The sequence below is a fragment of the Petromyzon marinus genome, chromosome 52 (genome assembly GCF_048934315.1).
Source record: "Petromyzon marinus isolate PM22_M1 ecotype Great Lakes invasive population chromosome 52, UKy_Petmar_22M1.pri1.0, whole genome shotgun sequence".
In the NCBI taxonomy this organism is placed as follows: Eukaryota; Metazoa; Chordata; class Hyperoartia; order Petromyzontiformes; family Petromyzontidae; genus Petromyzon; species Petromyzon marinus.
Genome location: NC_133718.1, coordinates 2,545,431 through 2,570,554, shown reverse-complemented (window position 1 = coordinate 2,570,554; position 25,124 = coordinate 2,545,431). Strand labels below are relative to the sequence as shown.

Sequence of the window (25,124 nt, the reverse complement as noted above, 5' to 3'; positions counted from 1 at the left end):
GTGGCCGACTCTGCTCGTGACCGACTCTGCTCGTGACCGACTCTGCTCGTGACCGACTCTGCTCGTGGACGACTCTGCTCGTGGCCGACTCTGCTCGTGACCGACTCTGCTCGTGACCGACTCTGCTCGTGACCGACTCTGCTCGTGACCGACTCTGCTCGTGACCGACTCTGCTCGTGGCCGACTCTGCTCGTGGCCGACTCTGCTCGTGACCGACTCTGCTCGTGACCGACTCTGCTCGTGACCGACTCTGCTCGTGACCGACTCTGCTCGTGACCGACTCTGCTCGTGGCCGTTGCCTCCACAGCGAGCTGCGGCGCTGCGGCCGGCTGCCGACGTTCTCGATCGCCGGTTGCCGGTCGCGGTTTTTGTTGTCGTTGGTGGACTCGTAGTCGTCGTCAATATTGTTTCCGCGGTAGTTGCTGCACTTGTTGCTGTACTCTGCTGTGGTCCTTGTTGCTGTTGTTGTCTGGCTCCATAACACTCATGAAGAGGAGTTGCTACCCCCAATGCGCTCTCCGGCATTGCTCCTAATCACTGCCATTATCATCATCATCATCCTCATAACGTCAACAACTTCAAATTGACCATGTCACGAACTTGACGTTCATTTATAATCCTCCTTTATCACCATCGTTTTCATCATCGACATCACACCAACATCTCCGTTGTCATCGCTCTGATTGTAATCATCCATGCACACTGCGGGGAGGGCCGCAGGCACGGACCCTGCCGGCCACACCCCGGCACGTACACCGTGTACGTACGCCGCCGCCACCTGCTCCTTCGTATGTACACCGCATCTATGTACACGGGCTTAGGGGGGATGCAGGGATTGGAGAAGTGTAGCTGCTGCGTCACTACGCGTGGCCCTCCCCCCAGCCCGAGAGCGCGACGCTTCGTTGGCAGTCGGGCGCAGAGAGCGACGTCTCACGGCACGCGCGACGAGCCGCAGCGATGGAGCAGGGGGTCGCGGGGTCACGGGGTCGCGGGGTCACGCGGGGTCGCGCGTGGCCCCTCGTCATCGCTCCTCCGCGAGCCAGGCCCGCGAGCTCTCTCGCGCCGCTCCTCGCCCCGAGGTTCCACGGTCCCCGTGGTTTTATTTCAGTCCGCCAGTTCGTCGCCCCAACCCCCACCCCCCAACCTCTCCAACGTTCGCAATGCCGCCCCCCCCCCCCACCCACGGCTCCAATCGTCGTCGTCCTCCACCACCCCCCCCTCCCCCCCCATCGACCAGCAGGGCAACCGATCATCCGACCGACCGGCCGTCTAACCGCCGAGTGACCGACCAGGCGACCAGCGAAAACGGCTGACGGACCGACCGACTGTCCAAACGACCCATCAACCAACAGGCCGGCCCCATCGGCCCGGCCAGCCGACTGCCACACGTCCGCTCCAGGCCGGGGGCGCTGCTCTGCCGCACTGCCGCTGCTGCTGCTGCTGCTCAGGCCTCGATGGGGCTGGAGCCGATGCTGGTGGGAGTGTCGGGCAGCTGCGACAGCGAGGTGATCTCACTGCCCGTCGAGTTGGAACCCGGCCGTCCCTCCGAGAAGTTCACCTGCTCCACACGGCGAGAAACCACCGCCACCATCACCATGAGCCACCACCACTCACCACGGCAATCACCATGATCATCATCACCACTACCACCACCGCAACCACCACAACCACCATGATCATCATCATCACCACTACCACCACCACAACCACCATGATGATCATCACCACTACCACCACGAGCCACCACCACCACAACCACCATGATCATCATCACCACTACCACCACCACAACCACCATGATCATCATCACCACTACCACCCCGAGCCACCACCACCACCACAACCACCATGATCATCATCACCACTACCACCACCACAACCACCATGATCATCATCACCACTACCACCACCATAACCACCACAACCACCATGATCATCATCACCACTACCACCACGAGCCACCACCACCACAACCACCATGATCATCGTCACCACTACCACCACGAGCCACCACCACCACCATGATCATCATCACCACTACCACCACAACCACCATGATCATCATCACCACTATCACTTCCACCACCACCACCACCACTTACCACGAGCACCACCACCATCATCACCACCATGACCACCATGAACATCGCCACACCGTCAGTGGTTAGCGGACAGCGCCACAAACCCGGCGACCCGAGTTCGATTCCCGCTCACGGCCAGCACCGGTCTCTCTGCGTGTGTGTCTGTGCGTGCGTGGATGAGTGCGTATGCACGCGCGTTTGTGCGTTTTATGTGCGTGCGTTTGTTTGTGCGCTTGCTCGCGCGAGCGAGCGTGCGTGCGCGGCGAGCAAGCGTCCTCACCAGCTGCTGGAAGGGCCCCTGGTCGAGCTCGCTGCTGAGCGCAAAGTCGCTGAGAGCCTTCCAGGGCGGCTGGTGGAACGTCTGCACGTCGACAGCGCCCACCGGAAGTCCCGGCCCGTCTTGCCGCACGGGGCTCCCGGCCACCAGCGGCGTCCCCGTCAGGCCCTGCAGGTTCTGCGACAAACGGCGCGGTGGGCACACGGGAGGAGGCGCACGGGAGGAGACACGCGGGAGGAGACACGCGGGAGGAGACACACGGGAGGAGACACACGGGAGGAGACACACGGGAGGAGACACGCGGGAGGAGACACACGGGAGGAGGCACACGGGAGGAGACACGCGGGAGGAGACACACGGGAGGAGACACACGGGAGGAGGCACACGGGAGGAGACACACGGGAGGAGACACACGGGAGGAGACACACGGGAGGAGACACACGGGAGGAGACACACGGGAGGAGACACACGGGAGGAGACACACGGGAGGAGGCACACGGGAGGAGACACGCGGGAGGAGACACACGGGAGGAGACACGCGGGAGGAGACACACGGGAGGAGACACACGGGAGGAGACACACGGGAGGAGACACACGGGAGGAGACACGCGGGAGGAGACACACGGGAGGAGACACACGGGAGGAGGCACACGGGAGGAGACACACGGGAGGAGACACGCGGGAGGAGACACACGGGAGGAGACACGCGGGAGGAGACACGCGGGAGGAGACACACGGGAGGAGACACACGGGAGGAGGCACACGGGAGGAGACACACGGGAGGAGACACGCGGGAGGAGACACACGGGAGGAGACACGCGGGAGGAGACACACGGGAGGAGACACACGGGAGGAGGCACACGGGAGGAGACACACGGGAGGAGACACGCGGGAGGAGACACGCGGGAGGAGGCACGCGGGAGGAGACACGCGGGAGGAGACACACGGGAGGAGACACGCGGGAGGAGGCACGCGGGAGGAGGCACACGGGAGGAGACACACGGGAGGAGACACACGGGAGGAGACACACGGGAGGAGACACACGGGAGGAGACACGCGGGAGGAGGCACGCGGGAGGAGGCACACGGGAGGAGACACACGGGAGGAGGCACACGGGAGGAGACACACGGGAGGAGACACACGGGAGGAGACACACGGGAGGAGACACACGGGAGGAGGCACGCGCGCAGACAAAAAGGCAAAGGCACGTAAGTCAAGTGAAGCGTGTTTTGTGTGGCCAGGTGAGAATCCCCAGAGATTAAAGCAAAAGGAGTCAAATGCAGCAGCGTCGCGAATAGGAAAGCGAGGCACAGACAGCTTCACCGGTGCGGAGGCGTTTCTGGCCGCGCTCACTCCCCACCACCCACCCACCGCCCTCCCAACCACCTCCCCCCCCACCCCCCCCGCTCCTCGCTATGTCCTTACGGCTCCGGCTGGATTCACCACTAGAGAAGGCTCATCACCATCACCACTACACACCATTACCACCACCATCACTACCATTACCACTACTACCATTGCCATCATCATCACCATCATCACTACCATCATAACCACACACCATAATCAACATCGTGATTAACTCTGCCGTAGTCGTCATCATCATCAGCCAGCGGTCAATCCATCGATCAACGGATAGAGTAATTAGGCGATCAAGCGAGTGAGCAATCTATCAAATCCATCGAGCAATCAAAAATCGAGCGATAAAGAGAGCAGCTGATCTATCGATCCATCGAGAATCAAGCCATCAAAAGAGCAGCTGATCTATCGATCCATCGAGAACCAAGCCATCAAAAGAGCAGCTGATCTATCGATCCATCAAAAGAGCAGCTGATCTATCGATCCATCGAGAACCGAGCCATCAAAAGAGCAGCTGATCTATCGATCCATCGAGAACCGAGCCATCAAAGGAGCAGCTGATCTATCGATCCATCGAGAACCGAGCCATCAAAAGAGCAGCTGATCTATCGATCCATCGAGAACCGAGCCATCAAAAGAGCAGCTGATCTATCGATCCATCGAGAACCGAGCCATAAAAAGAGCAGCTGATCTATCGATCCATCGAGAACCGAGCCATCAAAAGAGCAGCTGATCTATCAATCCATCGAGAACCGAGCCATCAAAAGAGCAGCTGATCTATCGATCCATCGAGAACCGAGCCATCAAAAGAACAGCTGATCTCTCGATTCACGGGAGCGACGAGGCACCGAGCGAGCAAGCGTGGGGGTGGGGGGGGAGGGGGGGCAGGGGGGGGAGGGGGGGAGGGGGGGAGGGGCCCTCACCGTTTTGTCTCCGCCCTGCTGCTGGATCTGCTTCATGAGGATGCTCCGCTTCTTGTCCTTGCAGCGCTTGTTCTGGAACCAGACGCGGATGACGCGGGGGCTCAGGCCCGTCATCTCCACGAGCTGCTCCTTCATGAGCGCGTCGGGGCGCGGGTTGGCCGCGTAGCAGGTGCGCAGCGTGTGCAGCTGCTTCTCGTTGAGCACCGTGCGCACGCGCGTCGTCTTCTCCGCCTGCTTGTGCACGTGCGGGCGCAGCGGGTGGTGGCGCCCCGCCGCAGACATGGGCTCGGCTGCGGGGGGCGGTGGGGGGGGCGGAGATGGAGAGGGGAGAGGGAGAGAGGAGGCGAAGAGGAGTGAGACAAAGCAGGTAAGGCCCCACTGAGCTATACGTAGCTCAGACGCGACCTGGACATCACAAATGACAGCTGGACGAGAGAGCCTTATCGTCATCACGTGGAAATTGAGAGCAGCCAAATAACTGTAAAACGCGCGATGTTGATTCTAAAACGCGGAGGGAAAACCCACGGAGGACCCGGACGAAAATCCACGCCACCACGGCGAGAACACGCAAGCTTCAAATATACAGCAGGCGTAAGGGTCGCGATTGGACCCACGACCTCCTGTGTACCGGCGAGGTAGTTAACATGCCAGCTTCACATATACAGCAGGCGTAAGGGTCGCGATTGGACCCACGACCTCCTGTGTACCGGCGAGGTAGTTAACATGCAAGCTTCAAATATACAGCAGGCGTAAGGGTCGCGATTGGACCCACGACCTCCTGTGTACCGGCGAGGTAGTTAACATGCAAGCTTCAAATATACAGCAGGCGTAAGGGTCGCGATTGGACCCACGACCTCCTGTGTACCGGCGAGGTAGTTAACATGCAAGCTTCAAATATACAGCAGGCGTAAGGGTCGCGATTGGACCCACGACCTCCTGTGTACCGGCGAGGTAGTTAACATGCAAGCTTCAAATATACAGCAGGCGTAAGGGTCGCGATTGGACCCACGACCTCCTGTGTACCGGCGAGGTAGTTAACATGCAAGCTTCAAATATACAGCAGGCGTAAGGGTCGCGATTGGACCCACGACCTCCTGTGTACCGGCGAGGTAGTTAACATGCAAGCTTCAAATATACAGCAGGCGTAAGGGTCGCGATTGGACCCACGACCTCCTGTGTACCGGCGAGGTAGTTAACATCTCCTAGCCACCGTGGCGTCCAACTGCGCTACGAACCCGGCGACCCGAGTTCGATTCCCGCTCACGGCCAACATCGCTTGCAAATATGTGAACCGGTCCTGCACCTCCCCTAGGTCGACTCAGCCTGGTGCAATGATGCGTGATCATTGTCACACGAGAGTCAAAGTCAGCGGGACACGCTACTGGCCACCCATCCTTTTGCGTACCGTGCGGACCTAACAGCACTTGCCCCTACCGTCTTTTAAGGCTATGAGGGGGATATTTGCCCTTGTTGCATTTAAGGAGACGCACATCTGGAATAGCTGCGCCCACGCCATACACCCCCACATTCCCACATTCACCCCATCTCAACCCCTCTCACTCACTCACCCTCTCCATCAACCCCTCTCACTCACCACCCTCAGCCCCTCACTCACTCACCCTCCCTCTCACTCACTCACCCTCTAGCTGTTATTCAACATCCTCACCCCCTCTCACCCCCCGCCTCCTCACCGGCGAGCTGAAGGGGCCGGCCGCCCCCCTGTCCCGGGCTGCCCATGCCGTCGGCGGTGCCGGCCCTCTCCAGGAGCTCGTGGTCGGCGCGGCAGAAGAGGCCGTCCTCCCGCAGAGCAAACTCGTCCCCCGGGATGAGCTGTCGGCTGCACGCCACGCAGCGGAAGCACTCGAGGTGGAACACCTGGGTTCGCACCCTCATCACGAAGTCCGTCTTGCTGAAGCCCACGCCACACTTAGCGCACTTGATGCCGAACAGCCTGCGGGCGCCCACAGCGAGAGGGGAGGGGGAGGGGAGGGGGAGGGAAGGGGGAGGGGAGAGACGGAGGGAGAGCGAGGGAGAGGGATGGAGAGAGAGGGAGCGAGATTGGAGGGAGAGAGAGAGAGAGAGAGTTTATTTTGATTAATCAGAGGTGGGAATTCAGGAGGCCCAGGGTAGAGCCTCGGGGGCTGCAACGTCGACCTGGGTCACAAAGATAGTGAGGGCTCAGCTAACTCAGCTAACTCAGCTGACTCAGCTAACTCAGCTGACTCAGCTGGCTCAGCTGACTCAGCTGGCTCAGCTAACTCAGCTGACTCAGCTGACTCAGCTAACTCAGCTGGCTCAGCTAACTCAGCTGGCTCAGCTGACTCAGCTAACTCAGCTAACTCAGCTGACTCAGCTAACTCAGCTGACTCAGCTAACTCAGCTGGCTCAGCTAACTCAGCTGGCTCAGCTAACTCAGCTGGCACAGCTAACTCAGCTGGCTCAGCTAACTCAGCTGGCTCAGCTAACTCAGCTGGCTCAGCTGACTCAGCTAACTCAGCTAACTCAGCTAACTCAGCTGGCTCAGCTAACTCAGCTGGCTCAGCTGACTCAGCTAACTCAGCTAACTCAGCTGACTCAGCTAACTCAGCTGACTCAGCTAACTCAGCTGGCTCAGCTAACTCAGCTGGCTCAGCTAACTCAGCTGGCACAGCTAACTCAGCTGGCTCAGCTAACTCAGCTGGCTCAGCTAACTCAGCTGGCTCAGCTAACTCAGCTGGCACAGGTAACTCAGATAACTCAGCTAACTCAGATAACTCAGCTAACTCAGCTGGCTCAGCTAACTCAGCTGGCTCAGCTAACTCAGCTAACTCAGCTGGCTCAACTAACTCAGCTAACTCAGCTGGCTCAGCTAACTCAGCTGGCTCAGCTGACTCAGCTAACTCAGCTAACTCAGCTGACTCAGCTAACTCAGCTGACTCAGCTAACTCAGCTGGCTCAGCTAACTCAGCTGGCTCAGCTAACTCAGCTGGCACAGCTAACTCAGCTGGCTCAGCTAACTCAGCTGGCTCAGCTAACTCAGCTGGCTCAGCTAACTCAGCTGGCACAGGTAACTCAGATAACTCAGCTAACTCAAATAACTCAGCTAACTCAGCTGGCTCAGCTGGCTCAGCTAACTCAGCTGGCTCAGCTAACTCAGCTAACTCAGCTGGCTCAGCAAACTCAGCTAACTCAGCTGGCTCAGCTAACTCAGCTGGCTCAGCTGACTCAGCTATCTCAGCTAACTCAGCTGGCTCAGCTAACTCAGCTTGCTCAGCTGACTCAGCTAACTCAGCTGACTCAGCTAACTCAGCTAACTCAGCTGACTCAGCTAACTCAGTTGGCTCAGCTAACTCAGCTGGCTTAGCTGACTCAGCTAACTCAGCTAACTCAGCTGACTCAGCTAATTCAGCTGGCTCAGCTAACTCAGCTGGCACAGCTGACTCAGCTGACTCAGCTAACTCAGCTGGCTCAGATAACTCAGCTGGCTCAGCTAACTCAGCTAACTCAGCTGGCTCAGCTAACTCAGCTGGCACAGCTAACTCAGCTGGCTCAGCTAACTCAGCTAACTCAGTTGACTCAGCTAACTCAGATAACTCAGCTGGCTCAGCTAACTCAGCTAACTCAGCTGGCTCAGCTGGCTCAGCTGGCTCAGCTAACTCAGCTGGCTCAGCTAACTCAGCTAACTCAGCTGGCTCAGCTAACTCAGCGAACTCAGCTGGCTCAGCTAACTCAGCTAACTCAGCTGGCTAAGGTCAGGCTTGCATATGAGCGGGATCCGAACCGCTTTGGCTTCTCGCTCTGGTCAAACGGACAACGGCGAATCGTGTCGCTCCGATGCGCTCGCAGGAGGCAGTGATGGCGATGCGTTGCGCAAAAAAAAATATTCAATTTTTTTCGGTAGCGGTTGGGGTTAGCATGGTTGAGTGTGGGTGACTCCGGTCTCAGTATGGGCCACTGGTGACCACGATGTGCTGACGAGGCCTGAGAAGGACGGCACCGGCCTGCAGCTGTCCGTCTCTGCATCACCGCTGCTTGTCAACCAGTCACGTTTCCTCGAATGCAGTAGATGGTTGAGCGAAGGCAACGGGACCCCGCAATGCAGGGGGCGCTACGGTGTCTAGGAGATGTTAACTACCTCGCCAGGTATACAGGAGGTCGTGGGTTCGATCCCGACCCTGACGCATGCATGGAGTTTGCGTGTCTCTCTCTCCCTGTGGAGATGTTAACTACCTCGCCTGCTATACAGGAGGTCGTGGGTTCGATCCCGACCCTGACGAATGCATGGAGTTTGCGTGTCTCTCTCTCTCCCTGTGGAGATGTTAACTACCTCGCCTGGTATGCTGGAGGTCGTGGGTTCGATCCCGACCCTGACGCATGCATGGAGTTTGCGTCTCTCTCTCTCTCTCTCCCCGTGGTAGCGTGGATTTTTATCCGGGTCCTCCCTGTTTTTGCTCCACATTTAGAATCAACATCACGCGTTTTAGAGTATTTGGCTGCCAACACAAAAAAAAATCCACACGATGAAGATGATGAACCACTCCGTTGGGCGATCATTTGGGATGGCCAGGTCGCTTCTGAACAAGAGCTACGTAGCTCAGTGTCGCCTTACCTGGTAAAATAAAAAAATAGAAAATTAAAAAAACTGCAGACGATTATTTTTTTGCTGCCATAACGCACGAATGGCCGAGAGTTTTTGTTTAATCGAACACGCGTCTACTGCGCGAGTCGTTTGAAACTTCTGCACGTACGGCGGCCCCACGTGACGATCAAAATATCCGCCACTGATGTTGGCCGTGAGCGGGAATCGAACTCGGGGGGGGGGGGGGGTTGTTGGTTTCGTGGCGCAGCGCGGCGCTAACCACTGCGCCACCGCTCTTCCCGCCACACTCCCCGTAGCTGTACACTGACAAAGTCGGCAGTGACGGCGCGGGCGCCAGACAGCTCCTAAACCTTACGATGACGCTTCCGCGAATGTCTATTGACAGATCTTATCAGGCGAGGTGGCAGGGCGAGTGATGGCTATTCCCTCCCCCACACACACACGGGTTCCCCTACCCCCCTCCTCCCTACCCCCTATATCCCAGCTCTCTACCCCACCTCCATACCCCCTCTATCCCAGCTCTCTACCCCCTCTACCCCACCCCCCTACCCCCTCTACCCCACCCCCTACCCCCTCTACCCTACCTCCCTACCCCCTTGTATCTCACCCGCCCCCCGCACGGACTTGAGATAGCGAGAGGGAGGGGAGGAGAGGGTGGGGAGGAGAGGGGAGGGAAGAGAGCAGAGGGAGGAGAGGAGAGGGTGGGAGGGAAGAGAGGGAGGGGAGGGAGGAGAGGAGAGGGAGGGGAGGAGAGGGAGGAGAGGGACGGGAGGGAGTTGTTAACCTCCGCCCGAGCAGCCACACGTTGTGTGCGCGTGTCGTGTGAGTGTCATGCCCGACCGCCTTTGTCTCCCCGGTGCTGATTGTTTTTGACACACCGCAGAGAGATTATCGTTTAAAGTCGATTCAAAACTAAAACTACGATAAACATTTCTATTTTATTTTACCAGGTAAGTCCCCACTGAGCGACGTAGCTCTTTTTTTTCAGAAGCGACCTGGCCACAATTGATAGCTCAACGAAGTGGCTTATCATGCGCAAATGTATAGTAGCCAAAAGCCCTAAACGCGTGATGTTGATTCTAAATGTGGAGGGGGAAACCGGAGGACCTGCATACACATCCACGCGAGCACGTGAGAGAGAGACGCAAACTCAAACTATACAGCAGCAGGCGTCAGGGTCAGGATGGAACCCACGACCTCCTGTACACCAGGCGAGGTAGTTAACATCTCCTAGCCACTGATGTTGGCCGTGAGCGGTCAACTGAATAAGCGCTCGCTAACAGCACTGACACAACGCTCTATAACGCTGACCGACGAGGCTATTGTTAGTGAGTTTAACACGTGGTAGGCTTACGCGACCAACATAATCCACAACACAGGGTTTTTTGTTTGGTTAGAGCGCGTAAAGATATAAATATATCACGAAACAGGAGGATTTCTCCACAAATCTGACTGTCGCCTGATGAAAGGTCATTGTAATTACTGGCGAAACGTCGTTCTCAGATTGTAAATGTTGTGCATTTTTGCTCTCCAACACACCCGTGTTGCTGTACTAGCAACGTGTTGTTTACGTGACAAACCTGACTACTCTTTGGTTCTTTCGGTAAAGTCACGTCGGTAGAAAAACAAAAATAATAAATCACGACGTTTCGATCGCAACACAAGCGATCGTCCTCAGGTGAAACAAAAATCCAGCATCATCATTGTTTTTTTTACCCCTTTTTTTGGCAACAAAACTGCCACCTTTTTTTTACATGGAGTCATGTTTGCATTGACCACAATACCTGCGGTCGGAATGCAAACAAAAAATAACAACTCTGATAATGTATTGGCACTGTCCTTGAAATTGATTGGTCCACACCCGAGACAGCTTTTACATATAGAGCCTCGTCTCACATGGGTGTTGAACCAGATGACGCAAAAAAAAAGGTGTCAGTTTTGTTGCCAGATAGAAGGGTAAAAAAACCAATGATCATATTTTGCTACTGGCATAGGAGGTTCTCAAATGGTGAAACAAAGATCCAGAAGTAGAACTGCTGAACAACATCGCGAGAGAGCTAACAAAAGCGGCTGTCTCGCAACTCTCTCGCTATGTTGCTCTGCAGTTCTACCGCTAGATTTTTGTTTCACCTGAGGACGATCGCTTGTGTTGCGATCGAAACGTCGTGATTTATTTTTTATTTCATTTTTCTACCGACGTGACTTTACCGAAAGAACCAAAGAGTACGGATCCCTGCAGTCACGAATTGGCTGTGTCGGGTGGTGGCGGGTTTAACGACACACTAATATATATTTACGCGATCTAACCCAAAAATAACCTCTGTTATGGGCCTAGTGTTGTTAAGAGGTGTACTGTATATGCAGCTTTGCACAGAGACCTTGGCGGGACGCGACTTTTATTTGCGAGCATCGATTAAGGACCGCACGGAGACACGTTTCGGAATAAGTCAGATAAAACATTTTTTTTCTTTACGACGAATGGTTCCTGTTGACTAAATTCGTCGTATCTGTAAGTTTCAACGCCCGGCTGGAAATCTCACCGAGTGACTCCGCTGTAACGTGTTTCGTTGCAAGTCAGCGTGCAAAAGGCGTGAACGTGATTGTGGTGATCGCAACGAATTGGCAAACGTCGTCCATTTAAACCGTGAAGGGGTTTTAAACATTGCCGTTTAGAGGCGGGAGCGGTGGCGGAACGGTTAGCGCACTCTACGTACTCATTGGCCCCGCTGCCGGAACCCAGTTTGATCGTCTCTCGCAGCGGCGAACATCAACATCATCAATCCGCAATGCGTGACCGGTAAAACGCGTGCGTGTAGGGGGGGAGGGGGGGGAAACCGGTTAATAAACCGGTTAGGGGCCGTCCATAAATGACGTCACGCACCTAGGGGGTGGGGTTAGACATTTGTAACGATGTGTGACGAGGGGGGGGGGGGGGTTTGAGAAATGTGACGTCACATAAAAATGCGCAACTTTAAATAAATATAGAATTGTTATAACAACACTAATTGTTATAACAACACTCCTACAACATCAGAGCGCAGCGCCACATTAAATACGCACTACAATGACAATAGTTTAAAGCGATTTGAAGCGTGTTTTATTTTCAAAATGGAAATATGGTTTTGGGGGCGGGGGGGGGGCAGAGCTTTGTGACGTCATATTTGAGGGGGGTCTGACTTTTTGTGACGTCATATTTGAGGGGGTGGGGTCTGACTTTTTGTGACGCCGTGTGACGAGAGGGGGGGGGGTTAAAAAAATCGTCCAAAATCGCGTGACGTCATTTATGGACGGCCCTTTACCCGTTTGCCGCGCGCACACGCTCATACACATACAGTATATACAATATATATGTCTGTGTGCGCTTTATATCGACTAACATCGATCTCTGGCACTAAGCGCTGGTTTACTCTTTGACTGCGAGTGGAAGGGATGACGCAGCAAGTTGGATTTGGAGAGGTTCCGGAGCAGCTCACGGGACTCGTCGGTCGCTTCGACCTCACGGCGCGGCATTTGCAACCATTGGGGGGGGGGCGATTCCTAAATCCCCCCCCTCCCCCCCCCCCGTGTCCACCCACCGTCAGGCGATGTGGGCAGGTCGCGTGCATGGTGGGGGTTAAGTGTGGGTACGGCCACCTCTTCCGAATAAAAATAAATAAATCGCCACTGGAATCTATTATCGATTTGTGAATCGATGATCGTTTAACAATTATAATTATGTAACAAAATACTAACGTCAAATGTATGCGCCACTGTGCGTATTTATATATGTGATCTGTCATGGGGCGGTTAGCGGTTCCATTCCCGCTAACGGCCAACACCGGTGACGATTATCTGAACCGGTCCTGGGCCTCCCCTAGGTCGAATCAGCCTCAAATGAGTACCTGGTGCGGTGTAAACATCGCCACTGGGGAGACAAAGGCGGCCGGGCGTGGTGTTGGCCACCCATCCCACCCCGTTGTGTGCCGTGCCGGCCTTCATAGGTGCTCGCTAACAGCACTTGCCCCAACAGCCTGTTAAGGCTATACGCGGGGATCTTTTTTTACGAACTAAAACATCTCATTAATCAATGACACTGTGTGGCATTCAAATAAATTATATAATAGGCGACGTTTCGGCCAATGGCCCTTCACAACGCATGGGCAGAGAAGGCAGAGACGGAGTTGAGAGCTGAGATTTAGCGCGTCATTACAAATGTCTTCTGAGACCGGTTTGTAAATAGGCGCATGAATAGTGTGAAGATACTTGTCTTCACGCGGTTAAAACCTTCCCACGATACACGTTACATAATATGTATTTATTTTACTTTTAATATGAATTGGTTTATTTCGTGGCAATAACTCGGTTGGTTATTGAATGGTTCGTCTGTTCCTTAGTAGCGATCCTATACATAGTCTCCTGTGCTTACGAACATTCGACTTACGAACTTTCAGAGATACGAACAAACCTGGTCCGTATGTCCCGTTGCGTATTCGGACCAAGAGTCGTAAGTTCAACCGCCGCGCAACAGATGGCGGTGGTGGCATCTACATCTACAGAAAGTGAAGAACCAGTGGCATCTACATCTACAGAACGTGAAGAACCAGTGGCATCTACATCAGCAGAACGTGAAGAACCAGCGACATCTACATCTACAGAACGTGGAGAACCAGTTGCATCTACATCAGCAGAACGTGAAGAACCAGTGACATCTACATCTACAGAACGTGAAGAACCAGTTGCATCTACATCTACAGAACGTGAAGAACCAGTTACATCTATATCAGCAGAATGTGAAGAACCAGTGATATCTACATCAGCAGAACGTGAAGAACCAGTGGCATCTACATCACCAGAACGTGAAGAACCAGTGGCATCTACATCTGCAGAACGTGAAGAACCAGTGACATCTACATCAGCAGAACATGAAGAACCAGTGACATCTACATCTACAGAACGTGAAGAATCCGTTGCATCTACATCAGCAGAACGTGAAGAACCAGTGACATCTACATCAGTAGAACGTGAAGAACCAGTGGCATCTACATCAGCAGAACGTGAAGAACCAGTGGCATCTACATCTGCAGAACGTGAAGAACCAGTGGCATCTACATCTACAGAACACGAAGAACCAGTGGCATCTACATCTACAGGAGATTATACAACTTTTAAAGACAGTGTTTAGTGTACACGCCGTACAGCGTGTTTGGAATGACGTCACGCGATTTTGGACGATTTTTGACCCCCCCCTTCGTCACACGGCGTCACAAAAAGTCAGACCCCCCTCAAATATGACGTCACAAAGCTCTGCCCCCCCCGCTCAAAAAAACACTATTGTCATTGTAGTGCGTACTTAATGCGGCGCTGCACTTTGATGTAGGAGAAAACATTTACTAAAAAGTATATTTAATTAAGTATAACGTGCTCTCTATATATATTTAAAGTTGCGCATTTTGATGTGACGTCACATTTCTCACCCCCCCCCTCGTCACACATCGTCACAAATGTCTGACCCCCCTCCCCCAGGTGCGTGACGTCATTTATGGATGGCCCCTTAGCAGATTTGACCAACAGATGCACACACATACGCGTTACATACACGCAGAGATATATGTACACACATACACAGAATATACATACGTGCATACATGTGTTAGTATATACCAAGACAAATAATGTCTATATTTATTTACGAAATAGAGTAACACAATAAGAGTTATTCCTGGAATTATCTCCAGTATTTTGGTGACAATACTATTAATGTCATCAAAATCATATACACATAATATTATACTGTAATAATAATAAATACATAATCGCATGAGCGTGGATGGTGTGGGCCAGAACCACTCTCGGCCGCATTTGTCTCCCAAAGTAGCCGACGTTCACACACCGCACCAGGCAGCACTCGTTTAAAGCCGAGTCGACCTAGGGGAGGCCCAGCTCCGGTTCAGACATCCGCCACCGCTCCGCGCACGTGCGCATCGGGGCCATACATTCAGTAGGTGCGCACAAATTCTGTCAAAACCTGACCCCTCCCTCCTCACACCTGCGTATGTACAGCCTGACGCACCCCCCCTCCCTCCCCCCCCCCGAATCCTATAGAACGGCCGATATTTAATCCACGCAGAAACGATCAAGGAGTAATAATATTAACGTGTTTAAGCAAACAGATAGTCCACCGCCGGCCTAACTCATTTGAAGGCCAATGTAGACAAATTATTATCGAGACCCCCCTCCCCCCCATACGCAAGCGAACGCATTTGGGTTAACCAGCCCCTCCCCCCTGCGTGCGTGCGTACTAAATGGACGGCCCCATACGAGACACGTGCACAATCGGTGAGCGGGTGTTACGTTCGTTCGCCACACGCGCAGACCTGTGGATGAAGAAGCATTACTAATCTCGCCTTCCCATCTACGTCCGTCTCTCCACGTGAAATCGTTTTTTGTTTTGTTCAACGCGCAACTCGTCCCGCGCGTCCGTCCATCTGGCAGTAGCGTCCTCGTCAGCCGAGTCACGCTCGCTTGGCTCACTGCCGGCCGGTGAGCTGCCCGACGTTATAGGCAAGGACCCTACCTCGGGGTTCCCGGTAACTCGGAGAGGGCCGGGCAACGCTTTCTATCGGCCTTAGCGTCGCACTCCACCGGGGGTGGGGGGGGAGGTGAATCCAGCCAAGCCGAGTTTGAGTCCCAACAATCGGCGGCGAGTTATATCTGAACCTCTCCTGCGTCACTCCCCTAGGTCGGCTCAGCATTAAACGAATACCAGGTGCGGTGTGTGAACATCAGCACTGGCCAGGTGCGGTGTGTGAACATCAGCAGTGGTCAGGTGTGGTGTGTGAACATCAGCACTGGTCAGGTGCGGTGGGTGTTGCCCCTCCCCCCCCCCCCGCCGCCCCCCACCCCGACTCAATGTGTGCTGTTCCGACCTTAATAGGTGCTCGCCAACAGCATTTGCCCCTAATAGTCTCGCTAACTATAACGTTTCTCGGGACGCTTTGTGGGAGGTGAGGATTGACATTTGTCAACAAGCGCCGAAGCAAGCGACAACCACTCGGAAGCCCCCCACCCCCCCCCCGTCAAACTTACCACGAACCTTTAACTTCGGCCGCGTCTATGATTACTATCGAAACGATAGCGAAAAGCTTCGGACGATCTTGGGTAAAACTGCTCGTGAACAAAAACGCGTCGGCGCCAGCCAGCCACGGACGCGAATGGCGTCGATTTGGGTTGTTGTCGACGTTGTAAGGCGAGCCGCAGATTTCTAAGACGCGCGCCTCTGTAACTCGAACCCCAAAACTCTGCCGGGGCCGTCATCCGCGGAAGCTCCGTCGAGTCCCGTTTCAATCGAGCAGCGCCTTCGATTCATTTCACCTATTCGAGAGCGGAACTCGATGTAGGGTGTCGATCGATTAAATGATTGCCGCATTCCAAGACGCACCTGCCCTCCTTTATTACAAAGTGACGCTTGGGAGCTGGGAGGTGCGTCTTATAATCCGGTAGGTGTGTGGTCAGCATTTGTATAACTTTATTGACAGCGGGCGCAAGTTTTTTTTTTTGGGGGGGGGGGGGGTCAGTTTTACTTTTCTGAGCGCTTTTTTTATAATCCAGACAAATACGTCAAATAAGTTGTTATCGCGATTAATTATCAACAAAAAAATACGCGTAAATTTGCGTAAACAGAATCGCCGCGAACAAAATAAGCACATGTATAAATAAATATTATAAGGGTGGATTTTATTAAGTTTGCCAAACACGATATGGGGAAACGAGCTCGTTGTCCAAAATACTCCATTGTCCCCCTTCCCCCCACGACTCCCCTTGGAGTCATCAGCAACAGGGAACGTTCCTTTATTTAACCAGGACGAGCACTTGAACGTCCCTTTATTTAACCAGGACGAGAACTTGAACGTCCCTTTATTTAACCAGGACGAGAACTTCAACGTCCCTTTATTTAACCAGGACGAGAACTTCACCGTTCCTTTATTTAACCAGGACGAGGACTTCACCGTCCCTTTATTTAACCAGGACGAGAACTTCAACGTCCCTTTATTTAACCAGGACGAGGACTTCACCGTTCCTTTATTTAACCAGGACGAGGACTTCAACGTCCCTTTATTTAACCAGGACGAGGACTTCAACGTCCCTTTATTTAACCAGGACGAGAACTTCACCGTTCCTTTATTTAACCAGGACGAGAACTTCACCGTTCCTTTATTTAACCAGGACGAGGACTTCAACGTCCCTTTATTTAACCAGGACGAGAACTTCAACGTTCCTTTATTTAACCAGATCGAGGACTTCACCGTCCCTTTATTTAACCAGGACGAGAACTTCAACGTCCCTTTATTTAACCAGGACGAGAAACTTCACCGTCCCTTTATTTAACCATGACGAGAACTTCAACGTCCCTTTATTTAACCAGGACGAGAACTTCAACGTCCCTTTATTTAACCAGGACGAGAACTTCACCGTCCCTTTATTTAACCAGGACGAGGACTTCACCGTCCCTTTATTTAACCAGGACGAGGACTTCAACGTCCCTTTATTTAACCATGACGAGGACTTCAACGTCCCTTTATTTAACCAGGACGAGGACTTCAACGTCCCTTTATTTAACCATGACGAGAACTTCAACGTCCCTTTATTTAACCAGGACGAGAACTTCAACGTCCCTTTATTTAACCATGACGAGAACTTCAACGTCCCTTTATTTAACCAGGACGAGAACTTCAACGTCCCTTTATTTAACCATGACGAGAACTTCAACGTCCCTTTATTTAACCAGGACGAGAACTTCAACGTCCCTTTATTTAACCAGGACGAAAACTTCAACGTCCCTTTATTTAACCAGGACGAGGACTTCAACGTCCCTTTATTTAACCAGGACGAGGACTTCAACGTCCCTTTATTTAACCAGGACGAGAACTTCAACGTTACTTTATTTAACCAGGACGAGGACTTCACCGTTCCTTTATTTAACCAGGACGAGGACTTCAACGTCCCTTTATTTAACCAGGACGAGGACTTCAACGTCCCTTTATTTAACCAGGACGAGGACTTCAACGTCCCTTTATTTAACCAGGACGAGAACTTCAACGTCCCTTCATTTAACCAGGACGAGAACTTCAACGTCCCTTTATTTAACCAGGACGAGGACTTCAACGTCCCTTTATTTAACCAGGACGAGGACTTCACCGTCCCTTTATTTAACCAGGACGAGAACTTCAACGTCCCTTTATTTAACCAGGACGAGGACTTCAACGTTCCTTTATTTAACCAGGACGAGGACTTCAACGTCCCTTTATTTAACCAGGACGAGGACTTCAACGTCCCTTTATTTAACCAGGACGAGGACTTCAACGTCCCTTTATTTAACCAGGACGAGAACTTCAACGTCCCTTTATTTAACCAGGACGAGAACTTCAACGTCCCTTTATTTAACCATGACGAGAGCTTCACCGTCCCTTTATTTAACCATGACGAGAACTTCACCGTCCCTTTATTTAACCAGGACGAGAACTTCACCGTCCCTTTATTTAACCAGGACGAGGACTTCAACGTCCCTTTATTTAACCAGGACGAGGACTTCACCGTCCCTTTATTTAACCATGACGAGAACTTCAACGTCCCTTTATTTAACCAGGACGAGAACTTCAACGTCCCTTTATTTAACCATGACGAGAACTTCAACGTCCCTTTATTTAACCAGGACGAGAACTTCAACGTCCCTTTATTTAACCAGGACGATAACTTGAACGTTCCTTTATTTAACCAGGACGAGGACTTCACCGTTCCTTTATTTAACCAGGACGAGAACGTCAACGTTCCTTTATTTAACCAGGACGAGGACTTCACCAGGCCGCATGCCCCGGATTATAAAGACGCTATCGAAACTAAGACGCCTCCTCCCCCCGGCGGACACTTGTGCCTTTCTTAATAATCATTATAAAGTGTTTTGGATTAGATCGCGTAAGTATAAATGTTGTGTCGTAACCCTCCACCACCCGACACAGCCAGCAAGATTTGTCACGTAAACAAAAAGCGCAAATTAGTAATTAGTTTACTATTTCAGCCCACCGGTGTGTTGGAGAGTAAATCCACAACATTTACTATTTGAGCAGTTCGACGTTTCGGCTGCCGATTACATCCAGCATCATCGGGGTATATATTTTGCGCGGTTATATCGCGTAAATATATAAATGTTGTGTCGTTGAACCCGTCACCACCCGACACAGCCATTGGTGCGTTGGAGAGTAAACCCACGACATTGACAACGTTTCCGCGATCTAACCCCCCCCCCCCCCCCCCCCCCCCCACAAAAAACCCTCTCTATTCCGGATAATATTGGTCGCGAAAGCCTACGTGTTAACCCCTTTACAAATCTGATCGCACGGCTTTTTTTAAACACTTTTGCTTTTAAAACTATTACGCGATCGCGATCGCGCGCGTGCAATAGATAACGCGATGTCTCTGCGTGGAGGTGTCTTGTGTGCGCGCGTGCGCGTGTGTGGAACTCGGACGTACACGAGTGCGCGCGCGTTACGCAATCCGGTAGCGTACGTGGAGAGATCATTCAGCGACGAGCGGTGAGCGCAAGTGGTGGGCAGTGCCGGATTTATCCTCGTAGCAAAGTAGCTACATATGTAGTAGCTACACATAACTAGTAGCTACACATATGCAGTAGCTACATATGTGTAGCTACATATGTGTAGCTACTACATATGTGTACTACATATGTGTAGTAGCTACACATATGTAGTAGCTACGGGCCCCGCGCCGAATGGTTTCAAACGATCAATTCCGGTTGGGTGATTCTGCCCTTGCTCTATTACTATAGGACTATACCGCCCTTCAGCTTTTACGAACGACTGGGTGTTTAAGGTGTGCGATTTGTCGTATTATCTGGCTGTATAGCAAAGGGAAAAAAATACAATTACTTTACTATGCGAGTTGAAAATGTACGTGTTTTAATATTTTAGTTTTTTATATATATATTTCGGGCCCCCTTTATAACAGATGCCACATGGCCCCCGCACGAGTCTATAATCCGGCACTGTGTGGTGGCGACGCCGACGTTAATCCTCTCTGCTCACGGCCCACGTGGGCGACGAAATATCCGAGCCGGGGAGACAAAGGCGGCCGCGCGTGGCGCTGAGCTGTTGCCGGCCTTCGTAGGTGCCCGTCAACAGCACTCGCTCCGACAGTCGTGTTGTGTGGAGCGCTGCGTGTGCGCGTGAACGCACGCGCGGCATTTGGACTGCCTACGCGGCGAGCACGTCTTTAGGGGCCGTCCATAAATGACGTCACGCGATTTTGGACGATTTTTTACCCCCCCCTCACTCGTCACACGGCGTCACAAACAGTCAGACCCCCCCTCAAATATGACGTCACAAAGCTCTGCCCCCCCCCAGAAAAAAATATATAAAACATGCTTCAAATCGCTTTAAACTATTGTCATTGTAGTGCGTGTTTAATGTGGCGCTGCACTCTGATGTTGTAGGAGAAAACATTTATACTGGTAGGAACGAAGTTGTAAACTGAGTGTACCAGCCTGCAATAGATTAATGTGTCCGTCCGTCCGTCCCCTTTCAATACTTTAACGAAGTGAAATCTCGTGCTGTCGGGTGTAAAATCAGCAATAGACAGCGCAGAGACTTGTCCTACCAGCCCACCCTGCAGGGACCTGTTTAAAAAGTCTATTTAATTAACTAGAACGTGGTTGTCTATATTTATTTAAAGTTGCGCATTTTGATGTGACGTCACATTTCTCAAACCCCCCCCACCTCGTCACACATCGTCACAAATGTCTGACACCCCCCCCCCCCAGGTGCGTGACGTCATTTATGGACGGCCCTTTATGTACACATCTACCGTGAATGAACACTACACAAGGACGCATCTACCAACTGTGTGCAACATTTGCGGTGCGTACACGTGCACGTGTTACGTACTGTGGATGAATGCGCATATTCACGTGCAGTACGATTAATGTATGTGTATTTTCACCTACGATTGGCAACGGTTGGCTACGTACGGTGCGCACGAAGTTCAGCGTACGTACATGCAACAGGAACGCGTTTTGTGTACATGCTTGATAATGTATCGCTTGGTTATTACGTATACATATGCATTATGCATATTTTAAAATGCATGCATGTATATTACATATTGTGTGTATATACACTGTGTATATGTGCATGGTAATGATGCAGACTATGCACTATATATGTACAGTACGCGATGTCTATGAATGTGAATGGATATGTGTGGGGAGCGGTGGTATAGCGGTTAGCGCGCTGCGCTCCGAACCTGGCGACTCGGGTTCGATTCCCGTTCACGGCCAACACCGGTGACGATTATCAGAGCTGGTCCTGGGCCTCCCTTAGGTCGACTCAGCCTAAATTGTATAAAGCTGATGCGGTGTGTAAACATCGCCACTGGGGAGACAAAGGCGGCCGGGCGTGGTGCTAGCCACCCACCTCCCTCGTATGCCGTGCCGGCCTTCATAGGTGATCGCTAACAACACTGGCCCCCAACAGCCTGTTAAGGCTACACGGGGGATCTTTGTCTTTGTGTATATACTGTATATATATGTGGGCGAGCGGGAGGCCAGTTGGTTAACGGCGCTACGAACCCGGAGACACAATTACAAAATAGTTGGCATCTGCTCGGTTTATTCAGCCTTAAATGAGCACATGGTGCGGTGTGTAAACATTACCACTGGGGAGACAAAGGCGGCCGGGTGTGGCGTTGGCAACTCACCCTTTTGTGTGCCGTTCTAACAGCACTGTCGGGCCTTGTTAAACGCTACACGGATATATTGTATATGTGTGTGTACATGCATATACAGTATATGCGTGTATATACTGTATATATACACACGTGTGTCATGGTGTTGTCGCGATTTAATATCTCGAGACGAGATTTTTAACGATGGCGATTTTTTATCGCGATATCAATTCAATCCACCTTTGTAATCGTTCACCACAATTGTACTCGATATCTTATTTTGTTGGTGCTTTGCCGTAACAACGGTTTAATGGTAAACGTCCTTCGACCGCAGTTCGCTCGGCGTTAAAAGGCACGCCGTGAGACGTAACCCAAGATACGCCGCTAATGAATAAAATCTCAGCAACTCTGTACCCCGCGGGCAGCACCACGCGGAGAGGGGGAGCGACAGTCACGGACGCCATTGAACGGGGAAAAAGAGAAAGGAACGGGAGAGGGACGAGGGAGGAATAATAAGAAGAAGATAAATAATGGGGAATGAGAGTAAAGAGGATGGGGAAGGAGCGGAGGAAGAGGTAGGAGGCAGAGGCTCCGTCAGGGGGGCCTCGACGCTCCTGCTGCTCCACGTGGTTCGTGAGGTCACAACGGCGATCGTGGCGGTGAATCCCCCGGGCTGACGGGCGGGCATCACCCCCCACCCCCACGTGGGTTCAAGTACGCCACGTGACCCACGATGCCATCGTCGCGCACGCCACGCACAGGGTGTGGATCGCGCGGCACGGACGCCAAGGCCCAGCACGCCATGTCGCCAGCAACAACAACAGCGCCGCTGTCGAAGTTGTAAAAGGGGCCCGCGTATGGACAACGCGGTAGGGCGTTCGCCCCCTTTTGCTGGAATTCACGGTTCGAATCCACTCGGCCGCCCTGATTCATACTGCCGGTGTGATAAGCGGAAGAATAATAATGCTACGCCGCTGTCTGCTTGACAGTGGACGTTAAAGGTCCCGTGAAGTCACGGTGGTGAGATGTTAACTACCTCGCCTGGTAGACAGGAGGTCGGGTATTCGAGCACAACCCTGACGCCTGCATATTTGGAGTTTGCGATGTTTTCTCTCTCTCCGTAGTCGTGTGGATTTTGTATCCGGGTCCTCGTGTTTTCCCCTCCACATTTAGAATCAACATCACGCGTTTCGAATATTTGGCTGCTATAAATCCCCACGTGATGATGAGCCACTTCGCTGAGCTATCATTTGTGATGGCGAGGCCGCTTCTGAAAAATAGCTATATGGCTCAGTGGGGCCTTACCTGTTAAAATAAAAAAAATTGTTTAGTTTTCAGTTTAGTTTTAAGTCATTGGCAGGAGTTGGCTGGGGTTCCACACATCGCGTCAAAAGGGCCTCCTAATAGATGGAGTGGGGGGGGGGTATAAAAGAGAGCCACTCGAGGGATGGCGCTTGGTCTACCCTTCCACACTTGCCAGACGCCTTGGAAGACCCACGTGGGCCTTATCCACAGATTACCCCACCATACGTGGCCTGCCGTTCGACCAGCTTTGGCGAACCCACTCAAATCGCTGGGTGGACAGAGGTGGGGGAGGGAGGTGGGGGAGGGAGGTGCGGGGTTGGGGCATTTGATAGTCTCAAATGCCACCGCTCCCCACTCTTGCACGCACACGCACCGTATATCTAATTGACATCTATATCTAATTAACGCGCGGTCACATTATAAACGTCTCGTCGAAAGGCCACAGCCGTGTAATGGAAATGAGCGTGCACGTTAAATGAGCGCTGTCGGTAATTATCCACAGGTAACACGCTGGACACGTGACGTGTAATTTGTATATTTGCATTCCGCGAAGGTAAAGGGTGAAGCCCTGCCATTGCTTGCTCATGCCACACACGTACACAAAGACAAAGACACCCCGTATAGCCTTAACAGACTGTTGGGGCAAGTACTGATAGCGAGCACCTATGAAGGCCGGCACACGAGGGGGCGGTTGGCCAACACCACGCCCGGCCGCCTTTGTCTCCCCAGTGGCGATGTTTACGACACACCGCACCAGGTACTCACTTTAAGGCCGAGCAGTCCCTAGGGGAGGCCCAGGATCGGTTCCGTTAATCATCACTGATATTGGAACTCCACGTGGTGGTGGGACGTGGGGTGAATCGGTGTGGGGGAGGTGATAATACAGGGGACTGGAGTGGCGTGGGGGCGGGTCGGTGGCGTTTGAGTCGGAGGAGCAGATTGAGGTGGAGCCGTAGTGCGGTGGTGCTGTCACCACCCCACCAGCACTGCGCGTGAGCCACCAGCAGCCACCGCTCGCTTCCGTTCTGACCATTCCCGCCCGGTTACCAACTCCAGCGGTGCCCCCACTCCCACCCCCGTCGCCCCCACCACCTTGGGAGGGGCACCCCGGGGGCAACCGCCCGCTCACCCCACCACACCCACAGAGTCTCTAGAGAACACACAAAGACAAAGATCCACCCCCCCCCCCGTAGCCTGTAACAGACTGTTGGGGCAAGTGCTGTTAGCGAGCACCTATGAAGGCCGGAACGGTACACGAGGGGGTGGGTGGCCAGCACCACGCCCGACCGCCTTTGTCTCGCCAGTGGCGATGTTTACACACAACACCAGGTACTCATTTGAGGCTGAGTCGACCTAAGGGATGATGCCCAGGACCTTGTACAGATAATCGTCACCGGTGTTGGCCGTGAGTGGGAATCGAACTCGGGTCGCCAGGTTCGTAACGCAGCACGCGCACAAACACACACAACGTGCACGCACAGACACACACACCACGTGCACGCACAGACACACACCACGTGCACGCACACACACACACACCACGTGCACGCACACACACACACCACGTGCGCGCACAGACACACAACGTGCACGCACAGACACACACACACACCACGTGCACGCACAGACACACACACACCACGTGCACGCACACACACACACCACGTGCGCGCACAGACACACACACACACCACGTGCACGCACAGACACACACACACACCGCGTGCGCGCACAGACACACCATGTGCGCGCATAGACACACACACCACGTGCACGCACAGACACACACACACACTGCGTGCGCGCACAGACACACACACACACCACGTGCACGCACAGACACACACACACACCACGTGCACGCACAGACACACACACACCGCGTGCGCGCA

The 25,124-nt window shown here is 53.0% G+C and overlaps 1 protein-coding gene across 3 annotated transcripts in view; it reads right to left on the bottom strand.

Moving 5' to 3' along the window:
- Nucleotides 1-1,221: 1,221 nt before the first annotated feature.
- The window catches only part of LOC116953548 (insulin gene enhancer protein ISL-1), a 45,794-nt gene continuing 21,891 nt past the window's right edge, over nt 1,222-25,124 (bottom strand). For 2 of the 3 annotated variants that reach the window (XM_076075112.1, XM_076075114.1), the window contains exons 3-6: nt 6,332-6,591; nt 4,641-4,930; nt 2,362-2,535; nt 1,222-1,558 (exon numbers count right to left, since the gene is read on the bottom strand). In XM_076075112.1, the coding sequence (XP_075931227.1) occupies nt 1,445-1,558; nt 2,362-2,535; nt 4,641-4,930; nt 6,332-6,591 (838 nt within the window). In that variant the 3' untranslated portion in view covers nt 1,222-1,444. The remainder of the gene's footprint in view (nt 1,559-2,361; nt 2,536-4,640; nt 4,931-6,331; nt 6,592-25,124) is intronic. The other variant, XM_076075113.1, reaches the window with a different exon arrangement.